Source organism: Rhinoraja longicauda, chromosome 5 (genome assembly GCF_053455715.1).
Source record: "Rhinoraja longicauda isolate Sanriku21f chromosome 5, sRhiLon1.1, whole genome shotgun sequence".
In the NCBI taxonomy this organism is placed as follows: Eukaryota; Metazoa; Chordata; class Chondrichthyes; order Rajiformes; family Arhynchobatidae; genus Rhinoraja; species Rhinoraja longicauda.
Genome location: NC_135957.1, coordinates 45,345,199 through 45,363,377, shown reverse-complemented (window position 1 = coordinate 45,363,377; position 18,179 = coordinate 45,345,199). Strand labels below are relative to the sequence as shown.

General features: G+C 42.7%; 2 protein-coding genes across 2 annotated transcripts in view; one reads left to right on the top strand and one right to left on the bottom strand.

Annotated features, from left to right (window-relative positions):
- trim54 (tripartite motif containing 54) overlaps window positions 1-18,179 on the top strand; it is a 63,196-nt gene that overhangs the window by 33,413 nt on the left and 11,604 nt on the right. The window contains exons 5-8 of the mRNA XM_078400133.1: window positions 4,703-4,936; window positions 5,051-5,073; window positions 6,849-6,973; window positions 8,569-8,652. Of these exons, the coding sequence (XP_078256259.1) occupies window positions 4,703-4,936; window positions 5,051-5,073; window positions 6,849-6,973; window positions 8,569-8,652 (466 nt within the window). The remainder of the gene's footprint in view (window positions 1-4,702; window positions 4,937-5,050; window positions 5,074-6,848; window positions 6,974-8,568; window positions 8,653-18,179) is intronic.
- On the bottom strand, window positions 16,108-16,705 carry uts1 (urotensin 1). The gene has a single exon (XM_078400132.1). It carries the CDS (start codon window positions 16,703-16,705, stop codon window positions 16,205-16,207), a length of 501 nt encoding a protein of 166 aa, XP_078256258.1. The 3' UTR covers window positions 16,108-16,204.

Here is an 18,179-nt window from a genome sequence, read left to right as displayed (position 1 = left end):
TGGCACAGTGGTGCAGCAGTATAGCTGCTGCCTGACAGTACCAGAGACCCGGGTTCGATCCTGACTATGGGTGCTGTCTGTACAGGTTTGAACATTCTCCCCGTGACCTGCGTGAGTTTCTTCCAGGTACTCCGGTTTCCTCCCACACTCCAAAAATGTACAGGTTTGTAGGCTAATAATTAGCTTTGGTAAACATTGTAAATTGTCCCTAGAGTGTGTAGGATAGTGTTAGTGTAAAAATGTATGTATTGTGTGCAAGCCAGTATGAGAAATGGGGTTCGGAAGAGCTGCTTTTGAGTTGCACATACACTACTATTTCTGGAAGGGTTGGGCATCTTGGTTGGGAAGGGAATGCAATGTAAGCATCAGGATAACTAGTATATCTGGTATATTGTAGCGACCATAGAGAATGGTCCAGGTCGTCGAACCCTCGGATTGGCCGAGGCTCAATTCCACATAAAGAAGGTGTCGGACGATTCCACGAAGTACTTCTACCTCGTCAGCGCTCTATCGCCGGACACAACCAAGCGCATGATGCGGTTTATCATAAATTCACCTGCGGAAGACAAATACGAAACCATGAAGAAGGCATTACTGCGAACCTTCGGGTTAAATAAGCATGGTGGTGCGGCAAAACTTCTGCACCTACCGGAGCTTGGAGACCAACTGCCTTCTGTCCGCATGGCTGAAATGATGGTGCTAGCCGGTGAGCATACGGATTGCCTGATGTTTGAACAGGCATTCCGCGAGAAACTTCCCGAGGATGTCCGACTGCTGCTTACGGATTGTTCTTTTAAGGACCCCGAAGCATATGCAGCGAAAGCGGACGCGCTCATAGCGGGAAAAAACAAGGCAAGTGATTCCATCAACAAAGTCTCGACATCGGTGACCACGCCACAGCGACGGAAAGATGGCGCCACGTCTCCCGCCAATTCCCCGAAAGCCCGCCAAAAAGATCCGCACAAGCGCGGCTGGTGCTATTATCACCTACGATGGGGTAACGAATCCCGCAACTGTCGTTTGCCTTGTACCTTCGCGGGAAATGCCTCGGCCGATCGTACATAGGGGCAGTTACGATTGGCCAGAACCGGCGCCTCTATGTCCATGATCGATTCACGGACACAGAATTTTTGGTAGACACCGGAGCCATCGTCAGCATAGTGCCGCCGACCGACCTCGAAACCAGATCGGGTAAGACAGGTCCCACCCTCATCGCGGTTAACGGCAGCCCAATTCGCACTTTCGGCACACGGAAGATGTCCCTTGCTTTAGGCCTCCGCACGTACGAATGGCCATTCATCATAGCCGACGTCAAACAAGCGATCCTGGGCGCAGATTTTCTCTGGGCTTTTTCGCTGGTTCCTGATGTCCGCGGTAACGACCTCCGACCCGCTGCTGAAGACGAGCACGTCGCTCCGGCAATCGCCTCCTCGCCCAGCCCTACTGTCCAGGCCGTCGTCGCGGCCCCCGACTCGTATGCTGCGATTCTGGCAGAGTTCCCAGAGCTGCTCGTCCAACGTTTTGACGCACCTTCAGCTAAGCACGGTGTGGTCCATCACATCCGCACTGAAGGCCCTCCCGTTTTCGCTCGGGCCAGGAGACTACCGCCAGACAAACTGGTGGTGGCACGGGCGGAGTTCAGGAAGATGGAGGAAATGGGAATTGTTCGTCAGTCTGACAGCCCGTGGGCCTCGCCGTTACACATGGTCTCCAAGGCATCTGGGGGGTGGAGGCCATGTGGCGATTATCGGCGTCTCAATGCTGTCACCACGGCTGATCGCTACCCCATACCGCACCTACAGGACTTTTCATCTGGACTGGAAGGAGCGGTGGTGTTTTCCAAAATCGATTTGGTGCGAGGATACCATCAGATTCCGGTGCGACCGGAGGACATACAAAAAACTGCAACTATTACTCCGTTCGGGTTGTTTGAATGGTTGCGTATGCCTTTCGGTTTAAAGAACGCGGCACAGGCTTTCCAGCGACTGATGGACCGCGTGGGCAGGGGTTTACCCTTTGTGTTTATTTATTTAGACGACATCCTGGTAGCCAGCCCCTCAGTGCAAGAACACCAGGCCCATTTGCGGACCGTGTTCCAGTGGCTCCAAGACCACGGGCTCATTATTCAACCCTCCAAATGTCAATTCGGCCTGCCTGCTCTCGATTTTCTAGGACACAGAATTACCCCTGCCGGCGCTGTCCCTTTGCCAGAGAAGGTGGAGGCTATCCGGGCTTTCCCCAGGCCTACCACAGTAAAAGGGCTGCAGGAGTTCGTAGGCATGGTTAATTTCTACCATAGATTCGTTCCGGCAGCGGCGCGAGTCCTGCGCCCACTTTTCCAATGCCTTGCAGGTAATCCGGTAGAGTTGTTGTGGTCCCCGACCGCAGAGTCGGCTTTTACGGCAGCCTTGGCAGACGCCACCATGCTGGTCCATCCGAGCCCCTCCGCCCCCACGGCCCTGACGGTTGACGCCTCTGACGTGGCGGTGGGCGGGGTTCTGGAGCAGCAGGTTGGTGGCCGTTGGCAGCCTTTAGCGTTTTTCAGCCGGCAACTAAATTCGGCCGAGCTGAAATATAGCGCATTTGACCGAGAGCTTCTAGCTCTCCATTTAGCTGTCCGTCATTTCAGGTATTTCCTCGAGGGCCGCCCATTTGTGGCATTTACGGACCACAAGCCATTAACATTTGCTTTTTTGAAATTGTCTGACCCATGGTCGGCCCGCCAGCAGCGGCACCTGACTGCTATCTCAGAATTTACCACAGATGTCCGTCATATCGCGGGTAAGCTGAATGCCGTTGCTGACGCCCTGTCTAGACCTGCTTTTCCCCCTATTTCGGCGGTGGACTGCGAAGTGGATCCCCAGGAGCTCGCGGAGGCACAGCTCCTGGCGGATACCGTTTCGACGTACCAGTCCACCACTTCGGGATTGAAGTTGGCCCAGGTAGCTTGTGGGTCGGAGGGCACGAAAGTCTGGTGCGATGTTTCTCTTCCTCGCCCCAGGCCGGTAGTACCGCCCTCCCTTCAGCGCCGGGTTTTCGATGCCATTCATGGGCTGGCACACCCGTCCATCCGCTCCACCTCTGCCTTGGTGGCAGCGAGGTTTGTCTGGCATGGCCTGCGGAAACAGGTAGCGGGATGGGCACGTTCCTGCGTGCCCTGTCAGACCGCTAAGGTCCAGCGCCACGTCCAGCCCCCCGTACAGGATTTCGAAGTCCCGGCTTTTCGTTTTTTCCACATCCACGTGGATTTGGTCGGGCCTTTGCCTTCCTCCCGGGGCTACACCCACCTCCTCACGGTGGTGGATCGGTTCACCCGGTGGCCAGAGGCTTTCCCATTGTGTGATATCTCGTCAGCGTCTTGTGCTAGGACTTTGGCCCTTCACTGGGTAGCTCGTTTCGGGGTCCCGGCAGTTATTACAACTGACAGAGGACCACAGTTCACTTCGTCCCTCTGGGCCGCGCTGGCGGAACTGTACGGGTCCAAATTACAACCCACAACTGCATATCACCCCCAGGCAAATGGACTCGTAGAAAGGTTCCACCGCCAACTTAAGGCGTCCCTTTGTGCAAGGCTTGAAGGCCCAGACTGGGTAGACCAACTCCCTTGGGTTCTGTTGGGCATCCGGACGGCTCCTAAGCCAGATCTCGGTGCGTCGTCCGCAGAGCTGGTATATGGCTCGACCCTTCGAGTACCTGGAGATCTGTTTCCGGACACTTCAGCCCTGCTCCCTACAGTCCCATCAGCGTTAGCAGCTCTCCGGGAACGGGTGGGCTCCCTGGCTCCAGTGCCGACTTCACGTCATGGGTGTCCCATGGTACATGAACCGTCTTCCCTGAAGGACTGTGAGTTTGTTTTTTTGCGTAAAGATGCCCATCGCGCCCCGTTGCAGAGGGTCTATCAAGGGCCGTTTCGGGTTTTACGTAAGGGAACGGCTACTTTCACCTTAGACATGGGCGGCAAGAGTGAACTCGTCTCGGTGTCCCGGCTCAAACCTGCCCATTTGGACCCAGATCAACCAGTCCTGGTCGGTCAAACCCCTAGAAGAGGCCGACCTCCGTTAGTTCCGCCCAGTCCACAAACCCCCATTCCGACAGTTCCTCCGGGACCTCCAGTTTCGGCAGTTCCCCTAGGACCCCCCGTTTCGGCAGTTCCTCCAGGACCCCCCGTTCCAGTAGTTCCTCCAGAACCTCCCGTTCCGGCTGTTCCGCCAAGTCCGGAACCTCCGGCTCCTGTGGTTCAGGCTGTCCCTCTCCGTACTCGTTATGGTCGCGAAATCCGGCTCCCTGCTAGGTTCCACACCTCGGGTTCTGGGGGGGGTCATGTAGCGACCATAGAGAATGGTCCAGGTCGTCGAACCCTCGGATTGGCCAGCGAGGTCACGTGGGAACGCGACCATGAGGATTGGTCCAGCAAACGACATCGCTGATTGGCCAGCGATGTCAGGTGCTCGTTTGGCGCCCGATTTAGCCAGTTCGGCGAAGTCTTCAAGGAAGACAGTAAGTTTATATTGGTTGTCCTGTAACTTGTTGTTTTGATTCTGTATTCGTGTATTGCGGCTGCAATAAACTTCGTCTACAACTAGCAAGTTTCGGACTCGCCATAATATTGTTTTTATTTAAAACCTTACCTGTCCACAACAATTTTTTTGACTCTACCAGTCTGTCCCAAGCATGTCATAAACAGAATTTCATATTTTTGCAGGACAACAGCAGAAGACAAAAGCAACTCCTTTGCGAAAAATTTGATGCTCTGTATGCTATTCTTGAAGAGAGGAAAAAAGAAATGCTTCAATCTATTACTCGTGAACAGGAGGAGAAAGTGCAATATGTCCGATCATCAATGAGGCAGCATGGAGATCACCTAGAGGGAGCCAGCAAACTGGTAGAAACTGCTTTGCAATCTATGGAGGAACCCCAGATGGCAGTGTTCCTGCAGGTCTGTCTGTCATTTGCTTTGTGTTTTCCAGAGGGTAAACTGTGCGGGGATATTTTACGGTGAGGGAATGTTATTTACAATGCAAGTCATTCTATGCATTTCTTCTCTTCACAGAATACAAAACAACTGATTAAAAAGTAAGTCACTTAAAAAAGAATTGCATTTAGAAACACAATTTTTGTGAAATCTCTGACCTTTTATGAAGAATCCTAAGTGTTCTTCAGTCTTTGTATAATTTATCTATATTATCCCTCAGACTGCCCATTTCTACATCTATAACATTGCCTGACTTTACCCCAGTTTTGGGTTTCTGCTGAACCCCATTGCATGCTTTTGTTATCTCCAGACTTTTCTCCCTCTCCCGGTTTACGTTTACACACATGCAGTGCCTCTCTCTATGGATATTTGCCTCATATAGGCCACTTTCATTTCTGTAGCCGGCTTTTATAGTTGAGAGTGGAGGAATGAGTTGCTGGTGTCTCAGCACATCACCAATAAGAGATTTTCTGTGTGTGAAAAAGGTGTGGTTCTTCATTGATACAAAATCAGGATCATTTTATGAAATAGTGAAATTATCCATGATTTAATTTATTTTGCTAATTAATATGATTTCTGACTATGGTAATGGTGATTATGTCTGAGCATACTCAATGTTTATTGTAGCATTCTAAAAAGGGGAGGCATATAATTTATCTAAATGTATTTTGCTGGAACTTCACTTCCCTTTGAACATTGCTCATAATTTAAGGGAACATTTGCAAACGTGAGGGTCCAGAAAAAGACACGGGCACAGTCCTGAAAGTAATCAAGTCACTATATGTTGACTTATAATATGCTTAAATATTGCTTAAAATACTCTTCCAAAAGTAATCATATTTAAAACCACTGCTGGCTCTGTCTTGATGGAATAAACACCATTTAGTGTGCCAGCATAGCATATTCCAATATGTGTTTAGAAACTTTGCAAAGTTGCGCCCAAGGGAGTATTTAAAATATCCATCATAATTAAATCCAATTACAGCATTCAAACATTTTTCTCCAAATCCACAAATCTTCAGATGGAAACTAATTTGTGAGTGATGTTAAGTAGCATGTGGATGAAAAGAAACTTCATTATTTTAGGTTACAATAAAAATTAACTATGTTCTGACATAGCTAACATTCCCCTACAATTAGACATTGTATTCACAAAAGGAAATAAGGAAAGTACACAAATATTGAACTTTAAATTAGTTATCTGCGCAATCAGATGAGGTGTTGCAGTACCAAAAGATGTATAAACAGATATTGTACGGTTGAGATTCAATAGCAGTCAAGGCACTGGGCACTTCACATAATCAATGGCTGTCCAATCGAAAGGTTAACTCCTCAAACATTGGATCAGCAGTGTTGCTTTCCAATAAAAACATCTCCAGCAGGTATTATGATGCATAATTACATACATTTAAATTCGTATCAGTTTTACACTTGATTTGAAATATTCTTGTCAAAACTTTGCTGCTACATGCGTCTGTGTTTTAAAAAAAAAAAAGATTCTTATAGTATTCTAAGAGGATACTATACATTGAAGTTGTACATTTAAAAATTTGGTTACAGTAGGATGCCAACTCCATTTTCAAATTGGCATTGTTAATACAAGCAAATCAATAGTATTCACATTACTTTTGAAAATTGGTTTTATTTATAATTTTTAATTGCAACCATCTTCTCGAGCTTTACTTGTTAATATTGCAAGTAATATTATGAAGTAATAATATATTTTTTAAATCAGTATGAAAATTAAATATTTCTTTACTTCAACTCCAGTTAACTGAGAGGTTGCATGCATATAAAGAACCTTGTGTGTAATGGCGTTTAGACCACTGCATATGCCAATCTCTCTGTAATAATGTTAATGTCATGACTCTCTTAGAATTATTGATACATCAAAAGCTGCCCAGATGGAGAGAACAGAACCTGGATATGAAAACATGGACCATTTTGTGGTCAACTTTGGAAGGGCTGAACAGATGTTGCAAAGGATAAATTTTCAATCAGGTAATAAGGAAGGGCTTTAGATTTGCATAAATCAAAAAATGCAGATGCTGGAAACCTGAAATAAAAACAACAAATTCTGGACATACTGACAAAGAATGTAGGAGTGAATTTTGTGCTACACACATACCCTGTATCTGGCTTTACTCAGACAGGCACAGACACCAAATAAAACAGCTCATAGATCAGTGGTGAGTCTATCGAACAAGTCCGTTTATTGAAGCCCCAACAGTGCGCACTGAAAACACTCCGAAATAACCCAAAGTGTTTCAAAGATTCACAGTACATACAACATTTTATATTCTCATGACACAATGGTTACTTATGGATTTGAAATAAGTCATCATTGATCAATGTCTCTGCAGCTTTCATCTTTGACTTTCCCCAGAGTTATCTTTAACCTTATGTTTCCTGTTATTTAGTATTACCACACTCCCCATTTGTACCATAAATGTCAGTATCCCTGAATAGAGAATTTAAAAAAGGCCGTTCATTAACTTCTGGGAGACTTGTCTGCTAAACACAGTAACAAAGAGCAGCTGTAATACGATAGGATACGATACGAAGATAGACACAAAAAGCTGGAGTAACTCAGGCAGGCATCTCTGGAGTGAAGGAATGGGGGACGTTTCTGGTCGAGAACCTTCCGCAGACTAGTTAGGGTAAAGGGAAAAGAGAGATATAGATGATATAGAGAAATAAAAAACAATGAATGTGAGATATGCATAAAAGTAATGATGATAAAGGAAACAGGCCATTGTTAGCTGTTTGGTGAAAACGAGAAGCTGGTGCGACTTGGGTGGGAGAGGAATAGAGAGAGAGGGAATCCCAGGTTTACTTGAAGTTAGAGAAATATCAGATTCTGTTTTGCGTTTGGCCTCACTCTGACAGTGGAGGAGACCTAGGACAGAAAGGTCAGTGAGGAATTGGGAAGGAGAAATAAAGTGTTTAGCAACCAGGGGATCAGGTAGGTCCAGATGGACTGAGCGAAGGTGTTCAGCGAAACGGTTGCCCAGTCTACGTTTGGTCTCACTGATGTATAAGAGTCTGCATCTTGAACAACGAATACAGTAGATGAGGTTGGAAGAGGTGCACGTGAACCTCTGCCTAACCTGAAAGGTCTGTTGCACAGAGTAGAGGGAGGAGGTATACGGACAGGTGTTGCATCTCCTGCGATTGCAGGGGAAGGTACCTGGGGAGCGGGTGGTTTGGGTGGGAAGGGATAAGTTAACTAGGGAGTTGTGGAGGGAATGGTCTCTGCGGAAGGCAGAAAGGTGTGGAGATGGGAAGATGTGACTAGTGGTGGGATCCCGTTGGAGGTGGCGAAAATGTCAGAGGACTAAAGAAATTCCTCCTCATCTCCTTCCTAAAAGAACGTCCTTTAATTCTGAGGCTATGACCTCTAGTCCTAGACTCTCCCCTAGTGGAAACATCCTCTCGACATCCACTCTATCCAAGCCTTTCACTATTCTGTACGGTTAAATTAAGTCCCCCCACATTCTTCTAAACTCTAGCGAGTACAGGCCTAGAACCGTCAAACGGTCATCATATGTTAACCTAAATAAAGACGCTGTCAAGAATGTGTCTTCTTCTTGTAGAGTACCAAGGAGATGAGGAGGAAGAGATAGATGAAGAAGAAATAGAAGGTGGTGTGATTGAAGAGGAAACTGCAATAGTGGCTGGTGAGCAATCAAAATTAAATGCTGCTGAGCTCTTTTTCTCGTCATAATTTTCATTTCCAATACTAATGTTTCTCAATATTACAACAAAAGCACTTGTTCCTCTTCCCTGTATTTTCAGCATCCTTCTTTCATCCATCAAATCATTTTTGGATCTGTCAATATGTCTGCTTCTACCCCAACGTGTTCCTAGAATGTTGAGTGTATTTATATGTGGCTTTATTTTAATGGCTCAATGATAATGCTGTCCAAGTGCTGCCCACCTATTAGTGAAATTGATCTTCTTGCCTCTGTGCAAATGTTGTACATACACCTTTTCAGTAAGAAAAGGTTCTCCGCAATCTCAGAAGCACCTCAATCTCATAGTGTCATAGAGCCATAGGTTCAGAGCTGTACAGCAGGTCCAGGAGACCGAAATCAAAACAAAACTTACTTTAACTGACACTTAGAGAATTAGTCATTAACAATCAAATAATGAAACATTCCAATAATTGCTGGACATAATATGACAAATTTTAGAGATAATGAATTTGCAATACACCAGTTCATGAATCTCAGTGAAAGGTTAAGAGTCATAGAGTTAAACAGCATGGAAACAGGTCACCAAATCTGCAACAACCAAGCCCTCATTTAATTAATCCTAACACTTTTTTATTCTCCTCACATTCTCATCAACTCCCACATCTACACTTGGAGAAATTTACTGTAGCTTATTAATTTGCCTAGCTGCATAGTTTCGGCAAGTGGCAGGGAACTGGAGCAACTGGAAAAAGTCTGTGCACTGACTGTGTGTGCAGTCTCGCTCGCACAAGCAGCTGGGTTGTCGAAGTTCAGAAGGATGAGGGGGACCTCATTGAAACTTACCAAATGGTGAAGGGCCTGGATAGAGTGAATGTGGAGAGGATGTTTCCTCTAATGGGAGAGTCTAGGGCCAGAGGCCATAGCCTCAGAATAAAAAGATGTACCTTTAGGAAGGAGTTGAGAAGGAAATTCTTTAGTCAGAGGGTGGTGAATCTATGGGATCTGTTGCCACAGAAGACTGTGGAGGCTGTCAATGGATATTTTTAAGGCAGAGCTTGATAAATTCTTAATTAATACGGGTGTCAGGGGTTGTGGGGAGAATGGGGTTGAGAGGGAAAGATGGATCAGCCATGCTTGAATGGCAAAGTAGACTTGATGGGCCAAATGGCCTAATTCTGCTCCTATCACTTATGAACTGCTCTACTAGCTATCTCACTGTGCCACCCATACCCCATATCTTATCATTTTCTCAAAACTAACAATGCAGCAGCAGAAATATTAAAGAAAATAAGTTAATCTTATTTCATGGGTTATATCTTTCTCACCACAAATTACTGTTTGATTTGCATGCTGAAAAATGGCAGTGCCATGCACATAATTATTTTTTTCACCCAAAAATAATGAAGGCCAATGTGCCAAAAGCCTTTTTGACCGCCTTATCTACCTGCGACTCAACCTTCAAGGAACTATGCACCTGTACTTTTACAGTAGTTCTACTTTTAATGGCCTTTGAGGATGTAGTGATGAGATTTGAATATACAATTTACTGCAATTATTCCAGGGAGAATGCTGTATAGAATGCCATGCTTGGCGAGAAACCAACCCAATCTGATCATTGACAGACTTTGGTTATCAATTTGTCTCATTGCTCTTTTGTGGATCTTGTTTATCACAAAATACCAACAAAACTGCATCTATGATGCAAAATAATTTATTGTCTTTTAAGTGATTTTGTCGTTGAGAGAAACTGACAAAGTCATTCATCCCTCACCCACAACTTAAGTTTTAATAAGTAAGTCTGGCTGTTTCATTCATCATCAGAGTTCATAAGTTCATAAAACATAGGAGCAGAATTAGGCCATTCGGCCAATCGAGTATTCTCCGCCATGACTGATCTATTTTTCCTTCTCAACCCCATTCTCGTGCCTTCTCCCCATACTTAAGAACCTATCAATCTCCATTTTACAAAATACCTAATGACTTGGCTGGCACTGCCGTCTATGGCAATGAATTCCACAGATTCACCACACTCTGGCTAAAGAAATTCCTCTTCATCTCCAATCTAAAAGTATGTCCTTTTATTTTGAATCTGTGCCCTCTGGTCCTAGATTCTTCTACTACTGAAAATGACCTCCAAGTCCATTCTAGATAGACATTTCATTATTCAGTATGCAATCCCTCCTCGTCCTTCTCAATTCCAGAGCCATCGAATGCTCCTCATACGTTAATCCAATCATCCCCAGGATCATTCTTGTAAACTATTCCTGGAACCTCTCTAACACCAACACATCCTTCCTCAAATATGGGGCCCCAAACTGCTCACAATATCCCAAATGTGGTTTGACCAGCACCTTATAAAGTCTCAGCATTACATCCTTGCTTTCGAATAGTGAAAGGCTTGGATAGAGTGGATGTTTCCACTGGTGGGAGAGTCTATGACCAGAGATCATAGCCTCAGAATTGAAGATGTTTCTCGAGGAAGGAGATGAGGAGGAATTTCTTTAGTCAGAGGGTGGTGAATCTGTGAAATTCTTTGTCACAGAAGGCTGTGAAGGCCAAGTCAAGGCAAAGATAGATTCTTGATTAGTACGGGTGCCAGGGGTTATGGGGAGAAGAATGGGGTTAGGAGGAGAGATAGATCAGCCATGATTAAATGGCGGAACTGACTGGACGGGCCATATGGCCTAATTCTGCTCCTATCACTTATGATATTTTACTCCCCTCAAAATGAATGCTAACATTACATTTGCCTTCCCTATTAACGACTCAACCTGCAAATTAACCTTTTGGGAATCCTGCACCAGCACTCCCAAGTCCCTTTGCATCTCCAATTTCTGAATTCTCTCTCCATTTATAAAATAGTCTTCACCTTTATTTCTTCTACCAAAGTGCATGACCTTGCGCCTTGCTACACTGTGTTCTATTTGCCACTTTTTTGCCCACTCTTGCAACCTGTCCAAGTCCTTCTGCAGATTCCCTGCTTCCTCAACATTATATGCCCCACCACCTATCTTCATATATTGTCCGCAAAGCCATCAATTCCATCATCCAGATCATTAACACATTACATGAAAAATACCGGACCCAAGAGCAACCTCTGTGGAACCCCTCTAGTCACTGGGCGCTCACCAGACAAGGCCCCCTTTATTCCCATTCTTTGCCTTCTGCCAGTCAATCAATCTTCTATCCAAGCTAGTACCCTGGCTCTTATCTTGTCCAGCAGCCTGATGTGAAATTCCAACAATATTCTCTCTGACTCTCCTTTGTCTATCCTGCTTGTTACCTCCTCAAAGAATTCCAACAGATATGCCAGGCAAGATCTTTGCTGACTTCCACCTATTTTATCATGTGGTTCCAAGTAGCCCGAAACCGCATCCTTGATAATGGACTCTAGAATCTCACCAACGACTGAAGTCAGGCGAAGCGGCTTATAATTTACTTTCTTTGCCTTGTTCCCTTTTTAAACAGTTGAGTTACATATAATTCAGCTCATCGTATACTTTTACACACGTTGAAACTGCATTTTTTAATGAATTGTAAAAAGTATCTCTTGCATAAACCTTTATTTTGGATGGTCGGTAGAAGGTCTGGATATGTAAGATGTTTGTTATGTCATTTGATGCAGCATGGTGTCTCTTCTTGAGCTTGACTGGTCCTATTTATTTTATACTGACCTTTGTTATTTTATAAAGACACTGAACCCCTGTTAAACACATTTAAAACAAAATAGCAATGGAGATTTTATTGTAAATACTAAAATGGAAGAATATCTCATAAAATTCAAATAACAATATTCTCTGGTCATTAAATAAGAAACAAATTTCTTATGTTTTATTTCCCTTTTTGTAATATTAAATGAATAGAGGGGTCAGTCATGAGCCACCTTGCATAATAGCCCATGCTGATATTTTTGAACAGTGCATTTAAGACTTCATCTACATTAGAGTGAGTTTTTTAAAAAAGGTTAATAAATGAAATAACTGTAACAATCTCTCTAACCATGATTGATCAAAACATATTCTAAAATTATTAACTTTAAAGGAAAAGTTCCAAGATGATTTTGGATTCTCAGCCAGAACAAAAGTTCATTGATAGATAACAATTCTATTATTTCCCTTAGGTCAATACTGAAGTCACCCTTGAGGAGATTGAAGACCAAACCCATGAAGCAAACTTTTGATTTGCATGGGAAATAAGGTTCACACATGTTTTGATACTGAATGAATAGTGATGATTAGACAAGTTTGCAAAATCACATTCACTTTTCTTTAGCTCGCCTATCATAGCATTGTAAAGTAATCAATACAACACTGATTTCTCAATTAGACCAAATAATCTTAAATGCTTAACTAAAAAAATTAAATGTTAAGTACTCCTATAAACTTTAGGATAATATTAATTTGGCAATATTCAGTCTCCCTTAAAGGAAATAAAATGCAACATATGTTTTTTTTTTGCATTTTGTTAGATTAGAATTTTCAGGCAATTGTATTCATAGATAAGTGGTATTATTTCTTCACATTAAATTTATTGTAATTTTTAAGTCCAGTTAGAAGTAATTTTTTTCATAGTATTCCATTGATACAACCTTGACTATGTTCCAAAACTATATGATGTGATAGAAAAATCGAGACAAAGTTGGAGAGTGGGAGAATGGTGATGTAGATTTTTTGGTATCAGATGTATTGTTGCACTGCTGTTCACAATACAAAAATAAGCCTTACAGCAATTGTACAGGGCTTTGGTGAGGTCATACGTGGAACTAGGAAGTTGACTGTTCAGGATTAAAGGAAGGAATATATATACTCTATATCTTTGATATTGTCACCAAATTGGGGAGAATGTACTAAAGTACCATGGTATTAAATATTAAGCAGGCTCAATGAGCTCTCAATTTTTTATGCTCGGTACACAGCTCAAAGAAAACTTATGAGAACTGTAGTGAATCTGTTTTTAATTGGCATCATTAAGTGAAATTATTTTTAATTGTGAAAATATCTGCAAATCAATAACTAAGACCATACTAGAGCTGCACTTGGAGTAGAGCCTGCTTCACGGATTAAAACCATTTAGGTGAGTGCTTGCCATATAGTTCATCACTTAAATTTGGAGTTAACTTGCAAGTAAAGTCAGTTTTGACATTGTTTTGCTGTTTAAATATTTGTTATCCTCCCCAAAAAGTGCTTGAATTTTTGTTTCTCAATAATAAAACTCACAGAAGCACAAGGTTAAAGATAGATCGGGTGATAACAGGTAGACACAAAACAATGGACTAACAGCGGGATAGGCAGCATCTCGGGAGAGAAGGAATGTGTGACATTTCGGGTCGAGACCCTTCTTCAGGCCTGGTGATAATCTTGATTCCTCTCTTGTAATCACTTTTATTCATGCATTTATTATTAAATATTATTAAAATAATTTTATTCTTTCATGATTTGTACTGTATACCTAGTGTGAATATATCTTGTGTTGAAATGCTCATGGTAGTACCAGCTAATTAATATTCCTTCAGTTCTATAACCGATAGAGATTCTATTCATATGAAAAGTTTATAGAGTTCAACATAACCTGTTATTTTCTTTAACCAATTTCTATAGATGTTGAATTTAACAACTTGAGTGTAATCCAGCAAAGAAAATATGTGCTGGAATTAAACAATGCATCATTTAAAGTATGAAAGAGGTACAGTAATTCATCAATTTAAGAACCTTTGCTATGATGTTCATGGCTTTTGTGGTTACAGGCCAATGTGTACAAATCTACTTAAAGCTGTATTGAAATACCCATAAAATATTTCACCCAGTCTTTGATTTACAAAATTCTGCTTAATGAAACATTTTTAAAGAATGCAGTATTAACTAAGTCAAATTTTATATTTTATTCTTTTGTTGTCCACACATCAGATTAGTTACCAAGGTGACAACAATGTGTTTGAATCATACTTCATTGCAGTTCCTCAAGTTGTTTCATCCTTACTTTCTTTGGAGGAATTAAGTTTTTGGACACTGAAAAACCTTAACTAAAACTCTATTTACAGTAGAAAGGGGTTGAGTTGTGGGTGTTATGATATGAGAGGTGACAGTAGGGCTCTTGGAAAGGAAATGGGCAATTGAGATGTGAAAATATTATTTTAAGGTAAAATTTAATAAATCTTGTCAGCTGGGTGATTAACCGGCAAGTCAGGAAGTGTTGACATAGATGTTGTTGTGGTTGTGAATCTCTGTGTGGCAGGGAATAGATTGAAATTGATTTCACTGATTGCAAACCACTTCCCATTTCCATATTGACATTTCTGCCTTGGTCCTCCTCCATTGTTAGAGGGAGGCCACATGCAAACTGGAGGTATAGCACCTTGGGTAGCTTATAACATAATTGGTATGAACATTGACCTCCAATTTTAGGTAACTAACTTACAAACAAATCTCCCCCATCTCTGTTTTCCCCTCTCCTCCTCATGCCCTGCCTGGAGTTGTGCCTATTTGTTCCCTTCCACCTATGTTTCTTCTTCTGGATTCACAATTCACACCTCTCTATTGTTAGCTCCTTATCTCACACTTTTTGTCTTTTCATCTCTGGCCCTTTGGCTAACCATCTGCCAATCAACACTCCACTGCATCCCCCTTTAACTTGCCACCTAGCCCTTGTCAAGTCCTCTCCTCTCGTTCAGATTCCCCTAACCCCCACCACAAACTGAATTAGGATCCCGACCCGAAACATCGTCTATCCATGTTTTCCAGTTACTCAGCACTTTATGGGGATTTTTGTAAACCGCCACCTGCAGTTCCTTGTGTGTCCAGAGTGAAATTGGAAGAGGTAATATTGGATAACATTAGTACAAATTGCTCCATACGCTTGCTTTGGTCAAGCATGCTTCTTTACCAAATTATTTTGCAACTCTATTTGTCTTTCAGAAGTTCTGTCAGATTCCTTTTAAAACAAATTTTGGAATGCTATGTTAAGACCTGGAGAAAAAGCCCCTTACACCTACTCAGCCACTGTAACAACATGCTTATGTTGGATGAAGACGATGGATAGTTTATTTCAAAGATGTTATTAAAATATTTATTTCAAAGATAGCTTAAGTAGTCACCATTACTTGATGAAGACCTTTTCCAATCTCTCTCAACCTGTCCAAATGTCAAATATTGTTATTATACATGCCTCAACTACTTCCCCTGACAGCTTGTTCCATATATATACCACCATCTGTGCAAAAAAATTACCCACGGATTATTTTTAAATCTTTCTCCACTCACCTTCAACCGATGCCCTCTAATTCTTGATTAGTCTGTTTAGTAGATAGCCATTTGCCTTTGAAAATATGTTAGTCAAAATAATGCTTTTAGAAAATGACAACTAATTGATGCTGCACATTTTCATGAATATTCTATTTATTTGATAAATTTTGTATAGAACATATTTTGAATTTACACAAGACAGATTTGGTTAGCGGTTTGGGAATTTGGATGAATCTTTGGGGAAAAAAATTAAGTGTCTAACTTGACAAGATACACTGCTAGATTCTACATGTACATCACTTGCCAATAATGTCCATAATTTTGCGATTTTTCTCTTCTTGCATCCGTTGCTTGTCTCTGTTAGCCATCTTAATCCTTTCCCTCAAGAGGTGAAACGTGAGATCCAAGGAATTGAGCGGTTTAGATCTCTTTGAGAGTTCAGCAAAAGCTGGCACCATATCATGGCCTGCTTCTCGAGTAGACGCAGGTGTTTCTGTGTTTCGGAGAAGTTCCTGCAGGAGGCGATTGGCTTCTTTATCAGGGATTTCATTCAGAATCCCATCCAACGATACTGGAGAGTGAATCTGCATGTTATTTGGATTCTGTTCCAAAACCTGGAGTAACTTCTCCCTCAGGATGTAGGAAAGAAATTGATCATTTTCTTCATCAGTATCTGCGCTGGCATTGGAACCTAATCTGTTGACAATACTCGGGTCTGCAGCACGACACGTAGCAAGAGAGATGTGGGTGACCAGAAGACAACAGGCTGCCATGAAAACCAAAGGTGTTGATGTCATGCTGGCTGGAAATCTGAAAACAAACACCAAGAGTTACAATAAAATCCGACTTCCTAAGGTATGGCAGCACTTGGTAAGGGTTTCCCCACAAGTGATTTATATTGAGTTATTCCCCTTGTAAACTCTTTGGTTTTACCGCTAATCACAGAAATGTGCTATTTTTAATGGTATACATCATTCCAGCTGACAAATTTAAGTGAATTTCAAAAAACAAAAGTTGCACCTCTTCCTTTATACAGTATTCACTGTATATTGGGGAATTTGCATCATAATAGAGACATAGTGCATGAATACAAAACTTAGGAGTCAAAGTTGTGGGCATGATCTTTTAAACATTTTGTGTTTACTGTGCCCTTCATTAACTTGAATTTTTTTTTTGATTTAACTTTATCATTCAAGTTTTGAACTCTCACTGAATACCAGATGCATTTAAAACTTAAGATCACTCATAGCTTTTCCCAGCTGACAGCAGTGGGAGTGGGCTCTATCACAGAATTGCTGTGGTGATGGCCACCTCACTGCACATTCATTGATGATGGACACTTGGATGCAGATGGCAGCTTACCGACCTTTCAACTTCTATGCTCAATACTAACTGATGAAAGCCAATGTGCTTTTTCACCACCCTATCTACCTGTGACATCACCTTCAAGGTACAATGTACCTAGATTCCTCTGCTCTAGAAGCACTCCTCAGAGCTCTACCATTCACTGTGTAGGACCTGCCCATGTTAGACTTTACAAAATGCAACACATCACATATCTCTATGTTAAATTACATCACCTGGCCAACCAATCAAGATCATAGAGTCATAGAGTCCTACAGCACAGAAAGAGGCCCTTCGGCCCATCGTGTCCGCGCCGCCCGTTATCAAACACAGTCTAATTCTAATCCCATTTTTCCGCATTTGGACCGTAGCCCTGAATGTTGTAGCATTTCAAGTGCCCATCCAAATGCCTCTTAAACGTTGTGAGTGTTCCCGCCTCCACCACCACCCCAGGCAGTGAGTTCCAGACTCCAACCACCCTCTGGGTGAAAAAGTTCTTTCTCACATCCCTCCGAAACCTCCCTCCCCTTACCCTGTATCTATGTCCCCTCGTTGTTGAACCTTCCACCAGTGGAAGAAGTTCCCCGCCATCTACCTTATCTATGCCCCTCATGATCTTGTACACCTCGATCATGTCCCCTCTCAGCCTTCTCTGCTCCAGGGAAAACAACCCCAGTCTGCTCAGTCTCTCCTCATAGCCGAGGCCCTTCATCCCTGGCAGCATCCTGGTGAATCTCCTCTGCACCCTCTCCAAAGCTATCACATCCTTTATATAATGTGGTGACCAAATCATGCCGCAATTTTTGACATTCATCTTCCTTATCTGCAATACCATCCACTTTTGTATAATTTGCAAACTTGCTAATCTTGCCATGTACATTCTCATCCAAATCATTGATATAGATGATAAACAGTAATGGGCCCAGC

Coding starts and splice junctions, on each gene's coding strand:
- uts1 (XM_078400132.1), bottom strand. CDS start 16,705: ATGACATCAACACCTTTGGTTTTCATGGCAGCCTGTTGTCTTCTGGTC.